Raw genomic sequence first — 12,864 nt, 5'->3', positions numbered from 1 at the left:
CAAACTACTTTTAAGTGTGGAGCTTTCAGTCTCCCCTGGGAAATAGTCTGTTAAGTCAAAAAAGTCATTGTGGAGTGAGAAGCCTATTTAGAGAATCTGAGAAGTGTGTTGTTAAATTTTTAATACCTGATTCTCAGATTTAATATGGATTATTAATTTAATATTAAAGTTTAAATTAATTAAAAATTAAAAATTTAATATGTATTATTAATACACTCTTAAGGCTAGACCATCAACAAAATGATAAATTAAGATTTGTAGTGTTTGCTATTTCCTGAGGTGTAAATGTTAAAATTCAAACTAATCTCTGGAGCTGACTCCAGCATACCCCTGAAAAGACTTTGGATAACAACAAAAGGGAAAAATTGGCATCTGTGTCTAGGTCATAATCAACCTGCAGATTTTTCCTATCACCATTGTTGTGTTCTATTACCCATAAAATTAGATAGATAGATAGATAGATAGATAGATAGATAGATAGATAGATAGATGATAGATAGGTGCCTTGACAGACTTACTATCTCATTAGCATCAGGTACACTGATTACAACACATTTGTGACTTCATATCCAGCTTTTCCCTGGAGGAACTACCTAATACCCTGGAGTCCTTCCTTTAGGGTTTTTTAATATTTTGTGGATATCAGTGCAACCCTTGGGTTCTTCATTTCTTATATTTTACCATTGCTGCATTTAAGCCACGTTCCTCCTTTTCCAGGAATATGCATAATGATGTACTGGTCATATTTAGTAATATACCACACATGTTTCTTAAAACACCCCATGTTGCAATAAAAAGGTCAATGGGGGTCAAACCAGAATAGGGATTTAAACTAAAAGGGCTAGATCCTACAGGCATGTAAGTACTTTACAACTTGAAGATTATGCCAGTTATCTGGAAGATCATAGAGGGTGTGATTCTTCAAAAAGCAGAATGTTAGGACAGGTTTGATTTTTGGAACCTTCACTGTAGGCAGATTCTTACCTTCCAGTTCTGTAATTATTAAAGCCTCACATTCTGTCACTAGGAAGGTTGTTGAGACATTTCAGTTGTGACTCCATTTGAGGTTTTCTGGGCAGAGATACTGCAATGGTTTGTCATTTCTTTTTCTAACTCATTTTACAGATGTGGAAACCGTGGCAACCAGAACTAAATGATTTGGTTCAGGATCACACAGCTAGCAAGTGTTTAAGATCAGATTTGAACTCAGGAAAAGGAGTTTTTCCTGACTTCAGGTCTGGCCCCTGTGCCACCTACCTACCCAGGATAATGGTTAGCAGTGATAATAAAATTTAAAAAAACACATAGAAGAACATTACTGACAAATAAATAATAAAAATAATAAACGACCTAGGAATGTTGAGGAAGGTGTGGTCAGTTTGTAACTGGGAAGATCTGACTGCAATATTGAGTTGTCCCATGAAAAGGAATGGTATTTCTATTGAATAAAAAGTGATCAAATAATAATTTTGGAAAAATATGAGTTATGGGATGAATTTTTTTTTTAGTTTTTGCAAGGTAATGTGGTTAAGTGACTTGCCCAAGGTCACACAGCTAGGTAATTATTATGTGTCTGAGACCACATTTGAACTCAGGTCCTCCTGACTCCAGGGCCAATGCTCTATCCACTGCACCACCTAGCTGCCTCAGATTCTCTAAATAGGCTTCTCACTCTACAATGACTTTTTTGACTTAACAGACTGTTTCCCAGGGGAGACTGAAAGCTCCACACTTAAAAGTAGTTTGTGTAAATGCAACTGAATTTCAAGTTTAAATGAAAATTTTTTAAATGTTTTTATTCTTTAATTTAATAAGGGTATAAAAATTAGTTTAATAATAACTTCAGTAATTCAAAAGATCAGTGATTCTTCAGTATGGTTATTCCCTCCCCTAGAAATATAGATTGTATACCTTCTATGCTTTAATATATAGTCTTTATCAGTTCTTATGGTCCAAAAATTCATCATTTGGAAGCTAATCTTCTAGTGATAGCAATTATTTTTTACTAATTCATAAAAAAATGTATTGGATTGATTGAAAAGGATTAGTTTTCATTAAATTTGTCAGTGACCTGCTAGGCTCTATAGGATATCAAAGGACTTGAAACCATCAGAGAGAAAGAATAGGAAAAGATTAATTAAAATGAGATATTTTAAGTTTCAATATGAGCTTGTGATTTGAAGAACATCACCCTGTTCTCCTTCCCTACTTTTCTAGAAAGATATATGGCTCAGTGGGGGGAAAAACCCTAGGATTTACTCATTTGAAACCTAGTCTTTCCATTATTAGCTGTATGTCTTGATAAAAGTTACTTAGTCTTACTGGATCTCGGGTTCCTTCTCTGTGTGGGAATTGGGATTAAAGTGACCTCTAAGGTTCCTTCATGATCTAAACCTATGATCCTCCCATTTTAGTTCTTTTTAAAAATTATTCTCAATGTAGTTATAGGGAAAATGAAGGCATAATTCAGAATACATGCCTTTAAGAAATGTTTTGGGGCAGCTAGGTGGTGTGGTGGATAGAGCACTGCCCCTCTAACCAGAAGGACCTGAGATCAAATTTGGCTTCAGTCACTTAACCCCATTACCTTGCAAAAACTAAGGGAAAAAAACAAAAAAATGTTTCATTGCAGGAGAGTGATTCTTGTCTTTTCTTTGTTGGGAAGAAAGAAAAGATTCAAAGTTTACAAGAAACCTGTCCTTCAACTTCCTGGAAGAAAAATTAAGTCTGTTGAAGGATAAAGAAAGTTGTAATCAATTTCTATCTTTTCTAATAATAATAATTTCTCACTCTTTTGAAGACTGACAAAAAGTTGCATGTTATCTCATTTTATATTTTTCATAACTTTTATTTTCCTCCATATTTACAGACAACTTCAGCAACAGCAGGCCGAACTTGAAGTGCACCAGAGAGATGGATTATCTTCATATGACTTATCTCAGGTGAATTTTGATAGTTCTTTACTTATCTTTAAAACAGCAATGGAATATCTTCAAGCTGAATGTCATTCCTAAACTTAATTTTCATCTTTCCTAAGGGGTGATATTGCTTTGACTACTCTTATTGGGACAGAGAATGATTTTCTTCTGGTGGGCTATTCTGGCTGTACCATTCAAAATGGAGTTACGAAAGATTTAAGGTCTAGAGCACATGAACCATACATAGTGATGAATATCCTCTCTTGTGTTTCTGATAGTAAGGATAAAAAATAATTGCTTAGTTTGAAGTCCAAGCAAAGTGTTACAAAAAAATTGACTAATCTTCCCACATTTGAACCTATTCTGCTCCTTATTTGAATCATTTTATCTTTACTGTCTTTCTCTCCCAAGTTGTATATTTCTTTTTCCTCTTCCCTTCTTTTCCACTACCCCCATCAACACTTTTTAACTGGCCACACACAACATGAAACTGAAATGTCTCTTTGATTATTTGTTGTATTTATAACTTTGTGTTCCCATTTGATAATTTTAAAGGTAAATAAAGTGAACAGTTGGTCTTTCTCTCCCTAAAGGGGAAAAAACATTCATATAATTGTTTTTTAAAATTTTTGTTACCCTTAATTGATTGTGGGGTTTTCCTGTGGATCAGTAACCCTCAGGAAGAAAAATGTTTCTGACAATTCATAAAGAGTAAAACAATATTAATGTCCAGATAGAAGGAGAAACCTAAGGACAAATAATTGAGTCATTAGTAGCCACTAAAAGAGACATTGTGTGTGTCAAATGACTGAAGTGTTGTCTCTTTCTTATGTTTTAATAGGTACCTGTCCCAAATATACCAGCTAATGTTCATGAAACTGGAAAGCCAGTAGAAAAGGCAGACACAATCTTTTCCCAAGAAAGAGATCCTCGGTTTGCGGAGATGTTTGCAGGAATAACTGCATGTAAGCAATCTTTAGAATTCTTTTTTTAATTTATTTTATTTTTTATGCAATAACTGTTAGGCAGAGCTATCACTGCTGATTCAGAATTCTGCTCCTAGAAAGCACAGCTGCGACTGTAAAGTTCATTCTCAACTTAAACAGTAAGATGACCAAATGCCCATAATTTTTCATTAGGAATGGAAAAAATATGGATAAAGAATTTGGATATCTCACAATCAGTACTTTTTGTTTTGACTGCCTGGGCAGATAAACAAATTACAAGGTTTTCAAAAGAAAGTTACAAGCGATAGTTTATTCCAAATCCCAGCTGACCAAACTCACAACTTTGTTGGGATCCTATAAACTGTGGGAAGGATAATTAAATCAGTTAGAATCTTCCCTGGATTTTTCCAAGTCACTTGAGGTGAGAGCAGTTGTCCTGATAGCAACTGTGAAGCAAAGCTGCACTAAAGCATGTCTACTCCAGGGATGATTTTAAGGAAACTCAAACAAAAATTCTTCAGTTCTATGGATATCAGCAAGACCTACTCAGGGGCAAAGGAGAAAGTCATCCTTTATCTTCTTGTGTGATGAGAACAAAATCAGTGCTGCCTTTTTGCCAATTAGTTTTCCAAAGACCCTGCTACATTTCCTTTATTTTTTTTGAAAAAAGAAAAAATATATAAGATGGTTTTATATATTGTTGTTTGGGTGATTTGGGGTTCTATTATGCTTCTTTTTGTTCCCTTTTGACTACCAAAGTCTCTCTCTCTCTCTCTCTCTCTCTCTCTCTCTCTCTCTCTCTCTCTCTCTCTCTCTCTCTCTCCCCCCCATGTCTTTTCTTTTTTTAAATAAACTCTGCTAAGTAGCTTGGAATGAAGCAAGAGATTCCTCATAGGGTCTCCCAGCAGGGGACAGGGTTCCGGCCTATGAGACATCCATACAACTTGACCTTTCCCTAACTGCCCCATCCCCATTACTTCTGTTGTGTTTATTTGCTTGAAGGATTGAATGTACTGGGACTTTTCCTGTTGTGAGACAGGAACCCAAGCCGTGCAACTCAATTCCCACCCCAGGCTCCGGAGCCTGAAACGACAGGAGCCCAAGCGGGTGGTTCAGTTCTCTCCCCAGGCCCCGGAGCTTGAACCCAGGACAGTCCTCCTTTCACTGGGCTTCCAGAAATTCTGACGCTAGAAGAAAATGGGTGGGGTCTCCAAGCCCAGCAGGCTCTCAGTTCAGCTGGAGGACAAACCCCAGGTTTTGATGAATGCCAGTGCTCTTACATTCTACCTCATGACAAACTACAGTTTCTAATACTGGTGTTGAGGGAACAGCTCTTGAAATCTAATCAGGTGTTTGGAATTATTTGTTTAAGAATAAGAAGAGAAGTTTCCAAGAAGACGTGATAAAATATCAAATAAAAATAAGGGGGAAGCTTTGAGGATATATAGCTTTGGTACTTATGACCTTAAAACTTTTTTTCTTATAGTTTTATTTTTTTAGTTGGGGAAAAAAATTGAAAAAAAAATTGGGGAAAAAAACCTGGGATGCAATAAAGAGTAAGGACCAAAATCTTATTTCAGATCATAGAATGAAGAGCATGAAATGAGCTTTGATATTATCTGTTTTAAATCTACTTCTCACCTGTTTTACAGTTTAAGAAATTAATAGTCAGGGAGAATCAAATTGCCTAATGTTTCTTAAGTAGTGAATAAATGATTCAGAACTCAGTTATAGGCCCTCTAATTCCAAATATATGCTGAATTTGAAAACCAGAGAAGATTTACAAAATGCTTAACTCTTCAGTAGTCACAGAAATGTACCACATTACCACAGACATGATCCCCAGGCCTTCGTTTTACAGATGAAGAAACTGAGGTACAGAGAGAGATGTTAGGTGACTTTCTCAGGTAAACTGGAAAAACTCAGATCAGAGAGCCCCAATGTACAGAGTTTTTTGGATGAGAAATTGGGAGAAATGAGGTTTGGCATTTTTTTATGAATTTATGAAAATGTTAACTATTAAATCTTCAGATACTTTTTTTTCTTTTGCACTGACTTTGGAATCAGAAGAACTAGGTCTGAGGGCTAATTTTGTCACTAGCTATTTTGAACTTACCAAAATTCCCTTAACCTTTCACTTTTCTGATCTGTAAAATGAGGATCATTATACATACAATACCCACCTCAAAGGGTCTTTCTTAGGAAAACTCTTAAATTACTTTATACATATGGATTTATTTTTATTATTGCACTCGCAGTTTAAGACATTCTTATAAATTAGATAGTAAATTGACCTTGGGCAAGCCACTTAACCCCATTGCCTTGCAAAAAAACCTAAAAAAATATAAAATTAGATAGTAAGTGTCTAAGACAGGATTTGAACCTAGGTCTTCCTGATTTTAGATACAGAATGCTATTCACTGGGGCCAAATAGATCAGTTTTTATCCAGTCCTCTTTTTCAACCAACTCAATAAACATATATTAAACTCTTGTTATGTGTTAGTACTGGGGATACCAAGAATAAATAAAAGAGGTGTTCCAACCCTAATAGAGGCTGCAGTGTAAAAGGTTATACTTAAACCCAGCTGACTTTGCTAGATATCCATCTGACTTTTAAAAATTTCTAGAGCAGTTATTCTACTGATAGCCCAATATGGAATCTTATATAGGTCCACTATTGCTCTTTCCCCACACATAGATCTGAAGAATCTACACTGGACCAGATCTACCTGAGTTTGGATGGGGAGAAAGTTTTTTCCTGGGTTTGGACTAATCAGAAATTTAGAAATGAGAATTAAGAGCCCAAAGAAATTCTTTCAACTGATCTGAAGGGAGAGCCAGAATCCTGTTCAGTCACTTCAGTCGGATCCAACTCTTCATGACCCCATATGGTGTTTCCTTGGCAAAGATACTGGAGTAATTTGCTATTTTCTTCTCCAGTTTATTTTTCAGTCAAAGAAACTGAAGTGAACAAGATGAAGTGACTTGCCCAGGTTACCCCACCAAAGTTGAGTACCATAGAATTTAACAATTCAACAAAAAGAGGGACCTGGATAATAAGTCCTATCATTTTCTATATGGATCCAGGATCTGGCCAATGTGGCCCAGGTGATATGTAGCAGTGATATGTAGCAGTGATACGTAGCAGTGATAGCATTCAAACTTCAGGGGGATCCCAAAGCAAACCCAGGCTTTAAATGGCAAGAAAAGGAATAAGGAGCTAAGTGTCGTGATCCATGGGGCAGTCAAAGGAGACTCAAGTTTCAAGAAATACCTTATGGTGTGAGATGATGTGGAAACACAATCATCTACTGGTACACTAAGCCTCTCCTTAATAAGAAAGAATGAATAAAATAGTGCAGTATTTTCTCTGGTTTTCTCGTCATGAACATTGCGTTTTTTTCTCAATGATGTTTTCCTTTTAATTAATTTAAATCCCTACTGCTACAAAAAAGCAAATTTTTCTTGGTTCTTGTTTCAGTTTACATTAAGAACCTTCTCTTTTCTGTATAAAGGTGTTCATGCGCTTTTAAAAAACTATTAATGGTCCTTAACCCTACATTTCATTTCTTTTCTCTGAGCATATTTGAGTTATGTATATATATATATATATATATATATATGTACACACACATATGTAGGATCTTTATTTCATCAGTGTAGTTACTCTCTCTGCTGATTCTAAGGGATGGCAAGATGGTACAGTGGATAGAGCACCAGACCTGGAGTCAGAAAGACTTAACTTCCTGGCATCAGATCTAGCTTTAGATGCTTATTAGTTGTGTAACTCTGAACAAGTTTGCCTCAGTTTCCTCATCTGTAAAATGAGCTGGAGAAGGAAACTGCAAATACTCTAGTATTTTTGTCAAGAAATGGGTTCATAGAGTCAGATATGACTGAAAGAACTGTACAACTAATACTGACCTGTGATCTATGACAGTTTCTTTAACAGGAAAAAAAAAACCATCCTGTTCTGGGCAGTCTGCTGATGAATCTTTCCAAACTTAGCTACACTGGTCATGAGATGAAAGTTTTATTTTTCAGTGCTGGCTCCAAGACAAAATCTTTCCTATCCAGTGGGACCTCATACTACAATTAAAAAAAAAAATAATAAAACCCAGGGTCACTTTCATGCCATAGTGAGACATTGGATTTGGTAGGACTATGCCCAAAGGGCTATAAAACTGTGCAAACACTTTGATCTGCAATATCATTACTATGTCTATATCCCAAAGACATCCAAAAAAATGGAAAAGGACATGTTTGTACAAAAATATTTATAGCAGCTCACTTTGTGGTGGCTTAGATTTGGAAATTGAAATTACTTAGCCATCAATTGGGCAATGGCTAAAAAAGCCATTGCTTATGATTGTAATGGAATATTATTGTGCTGTAAGAAATTACAACAGGATGATTTCAGGACTTGGATAGAGACTGAATAGTACATGCCAGACTTTTAGTCATGATTACTAGATTCAAATCCAAGATACTGTGTCACTTTGGGCAAATTCATATTGCCTCTTTGCTCATCAGTTTTCTGAGTTATTAAATGAAGGAATTGAACTAGGTGATCTCAAAGGCTGTTTCTAGCTCTAAATCTATGTGCCCGTGAGCATATGTAATGAAGGGAAGTAAAATGTGAAGACAAGCACATTGACATAATCCCCAGTTATGGCACCCTCAGATCAAATCTTCTCATCTCTCATACTGGTCAAAGATCTGCAAAGTCAAGTACTTCATGGTGAAAATGAAAAAAAGAGCATACTATCCCTCTTATCAAGAATTTTCTAGTCTTTCTTGGATGTGGAGCACACTCTCAATAATATGATTTATATGTAGAAGTATAAAAAGAGATGACTCCGGAAATACAGGAGTCAGAGGGATTATGGAAGAAGGGGAGATGGATCTTCCAGCATCACATTTTGAAAAGCAGACAGTAACATGTGAAGAAAGTCACTTTTCAGGCTAAGTACATTCTGTATATTCTTTTATTTTTTTTTTACATTCTGTATATTCTCTATAGTGATGTCTTCTATCTCCTTCCTCAGCTTAGGGGAACTTCCTTGCTCACCAGACAATGGTTCATTTCATTACTTTCTTGTAAAAGTCTCTCTTGGTTTTTCCTAGCGGAGAAAAAAATGATGGCCTCTGCCTCAGCGGCTGGAAACCAGCAGCTTTACTCACAAGGAAGCCCATTCCAACCAGGACACTCAGGAAAGGCATTCAGGTACGTTACCAGAGTGAAGAGCAAGGCTATGATCAGAAGTCCCTTTTTTTCCTTATAAATTTTGCCAGGATTGCTAACTGACCCACAGTGACAGCAAGTGACTTCTTCTTGAGGTGGATTTTATGTTTGCTTGCTGCTGTTGGGGGTTTTTTTTTAAGTTGTTTTTTTTTTTTTGCAAGGCAATGGGGTTAAGTGGCTTGCCCAAGGCCCCACAACTAGGTAATTATTAAGTGTCTGAGACCGGATTTGAACCCAGGTGCTCCTGACTCCAGGGCCGGTGCTTTATCCACTGCACCACCTAGCCACCCCTGCTGTTGTTTTTTAATGCCTGTAATTCTGACCTTTGAGTGCAAACAGGGTTGTGGTAATGAGTGATTTATTTGTAGATGTTTGGTGTTTTGTTATTTTGTTCAGTTGTTTCAGTTGTCTCTGACTCTCTATAACCCCATTTGAGGGTTTTCTTGGCAGAGATACTAGAGTGCTCTGCCATTTCCTTCTCTAGTTCATTTTACAGATGCAGAACTGAGGCAAACTAGGTTATATGGCTTTCTCTGGGTCCCATAGCCTGTAAAGTGGCTGAAGTCAGATTTGAACTCAGGAAGATAAGTCTTGGCTTCAGACCTGACTCAGACTCCAATGAGTCACCATGATTTTTGGTGTTACTGATATTTTTTTTTCTTCTGTTTGAAATCAGTTCACAAAGAGGCTGCATCATTAACTATTCCAGATGCATGATGCAAGGAGGTCAATATTAGGCTTGTTTTGCAACTAATAATATGTTTCTGTGTATTTCATAGCTTGATACCATTCAAGACTATAATTAGTACCATCTTTTGGCAGAATCCATGACCCTGGATAGGGACAAAACCAGTATCATTTAGGTAAACCATACAAAATTACAGGTGTTAGTTAACATGCCTCTCTAACTCCTCCTGAAGGTCTCCAGGTCACTTATTATTGCAACTTCTTTTTCATCAACATATATTTTTAAACACCTATAATTCACTGCTCAGTGAACTACAAAGAGGTTTAAAACATGTTCCCTGATGTCTGAGAGCCTATAAACTAATTTGGGAGATTAAAAATGCACAAAAAAAGATGAATAAAAAAATGAAAGATAACATCTCAATCACAAACTGGTTTCCAAACCTAATAGTGAACTAAAACTGCTTTCCCTAAAGTTACCAGTGATCCCTTACTTGCTAAACTCATTACACTTTTCTTTGTCATCATCTTTCTAAATTTGAGTTTGACATTTTGACCAACATCATTCTCAGATACTCTTTTCTCCCTGAGCTTTGGTTACATTTCTTTCTCTAGGTTCTCCTACCTATCCTCAAACTCTTTTTTCTGGATTATCATCTTGTCCCATTCTTTATTCATGGTTATAGTTCAGGAGCTCTGTCCTGGACCTTTTTTCTGTCCTCTCTCTATTCTCTTAGTAATCTCACTAGCTCCCAAATTTCATTTCATTCTATGAAAATGACTCCCACATTTCCACATTCAACCTCCATCCCTCTCCTGAATTCTAGATCCACTTAAACAACCATCAACTTGATTTCTCCAAAACATGAACTTATTATCTTCCCCCCCCAAAAAAAATCCAACTATTGTTTCTAATTTCCCTTCTTCTATCAAGGGCAACACCATCCTTACATAAACTGAGATTTGCTACATTGGAATCATGCTTGGCTTCCACTCTCTCCCCTCTCTCACCCCAACTCTATCTGTCCAGTTGGCTACATCTTGTCAGCTCCATCTCCACATTATATCACATCTATTCTCTTCTTACCACTCACAGGATCATTGTGCTCAGGCTCTTATTACCTTTTCAAGAAACTTCAATGACTCCCTTCTGATAGAATAAAGTTCAAACTCCTCTTTTTTTATGGGGGGGGAACATTGAAAACCCTTTACTGTCTGACTCCAATCAATCATTCTATACTGATTTTACATTACTCCCCTTCATGTACTCTCTGTCCCAGTCTAACTGACCTGCTTACTATTCATCATATTCAACACTCTATCCCCAGCTCTTATGCCTCTGCAGAGGCTAACTCCTATGCTTGGAATGCCTTTCATCTTCCCCTTCTGGCCTCCCAAACTAACTTCAAAATTCATCCCAAGTTCAACCTCCTCTAATCCTGCTCCCAACTCCCTTTCTTTTTCCCCAAAAAGAGAAAAATCTCTTTGCATATATTTGGTGCTTATTTATCTGGATGCATGAAGTTGCTCCCTTGCAATAGAATGTCAAGCTCCCTGATGCTAGGTCCTGCTTAATTTTTATCTTTGTCTCCCCAGAACCTGGCATAATGTCTTACATATAGTAGGCACTTAAAAATGCTTACTGAATTGAGTAATAGAAGCCAAGAACAAAACAGTCATTATGAGTACTGAGAGTTCAGGGGCAAATTATCACCAAGGGCTGAGGTCTCTAGGAAAGGATTCATGTAATTTATGAGACTTAAGCCAAGACTTACAGAAAGGGAGAGACTTAGACAAGTAGAGAGGAATAAGAGAGAGCCTTCTGAGGAGAGTGGAGCAAGGAACATGGAATATTCAGGGAACAGTAAACAGTCCAATACGATTAGAAAATCAACTTTCAGGGGAATGGGGAAAGTGAAGTTGGATATTAGAAGAAATCATATTGTAGAGAATTTCAAATGGATCTATGTTTAGCATGGCTATAGATGTAGAGTCTATATTACATTGCTTTCCATTGTGGGAGATGGAAAGGAGGGAGAAAAATGTAAAACAATGATTGTTGAAAACTATCCCCACATGTAGCTGGAAAAATAGATGATAGATAGATAGATAGATGATAAATAATTAAATGAATAAATAAAAGAATGAATGAATAAATAAATAATAAATGAAAGAATTTCAAATTCCAAACTAAGGAATTTGAGATTGCCCTTGTAAGTAGTGGAAAAGTATTGAAATTTCTAAGCAGGAAGGTGATTTGTAGAAAGGTCTTAGAAAGATCAACCTGGTGATGATAACATAGGGTATATTGAGGAGAGTGGAAACCAAAAATAAGGTTAATTACAGGAGGCTGTTCATGCATAAATCTAGAGCTGAAAGAAACCTCAGACGCCATCTAAGTCAACCCTTTCATTTTACAAAGAAAAAACTGAGATTGAGGGAGGCTGAGTATTTACACAAGGTCACAAAGGTAATATTAGAAGTGAGATTCGAACTCACTTCCAGACAACCATCAATGAGGTGATAAAAGTCTAGATTAGGTCATGTTGGTAATGACAGTGGAAAAGAAAGGATTAAAATCATTGTGAAATGAGAATCCAAGAGACTTGGTAACTGACAGAATAAGGAGGATAGGGAGGTTGCTTCTGTCTGAGTGCCTGGACAAATAGTAGATTCCTTGACAGAAATGGGGAAGGCTAAAAAGAAGAAAACCTAATTTGAAGGGAAAGGTTTTAAACATTTATCTTTTATTGCAACTACTTCTTAAAAAATACAGGTTGATTAACCTAAAGAATAGACATGAAAGCATGCTTCAAAAAGATGAAAGCATTATAGAGATGCATGGTAGCCTCATATCCTAGAAAACATGCTCTTGATACGATACAGAACACATTTGTTCTTGGCTGAATCTCTTCTGAACTAGGTATGTTGCAATAGAGCAACCAGAAACCAGAACTGGGTCAAAGAGAAACTTCCTCAGGGTTCTTGACATTCCTTTAGCAAATGGCTAAACTTTCTATCCTCTATAAAACAAAAAACAGCACTGGCTCTCCTCCCAGTGGTGGG

At 36.6% G+C, this 12,864-nt stretch overlaps 1 protein-coding gene across 3 annotated transcripts in view; it reads left to right on the top strand.

Moving 5' to 3' along the window:
• ARNT2 (aryl hydrocarbon receptor nuclear translocator 2) overlaps positions 1 to 12,864 on the top strand; it is a 251,591-nt gene that overhangs the window by 224,408 nt on the left and 14,319 nt on the right. For all 3 annotated transcript variants that reach the window (XM_074234004.1, XM_074234005.1, XM_074234006.1), the window contains 3 exons: positions 2,870 to 2,942; positions 3,760 to 3,883; positions 8,994 to 9,093. In XM_074234004.1, coding sequence (XP_074090105.1) covers positions 2,870 to 2,942; positions 3,760 to 3,883; positions 8,994 to 9,093 — 297 coding nt within the window. The remainder of the gene's footprint in view (positions 1 to 2,869; positions 2,943 to 3,759; positions 3,884 to 8,993; positions 9,094 to 12,864) is intronic.

Source organism: Macrotis lagotis, chromosome 4 (genome assembly GCF_037893015.1).
Source record: "Macrotis lagotis isolate mMagLag1 chromosome 4, bilby.v1.9.chrom.fasta, whole genome shotgun sequence".
In the NCBI taxonomy this organism is placed as follows: Eukaryota; Metazoa; Chordata; class Mammalia; order Peramelemorphia; family Peramelidae; genus Macrotis; species Macrotis lagotis.
This window is presented reverse-complemented; position numbering and strand designations above follow the sequence as displayed.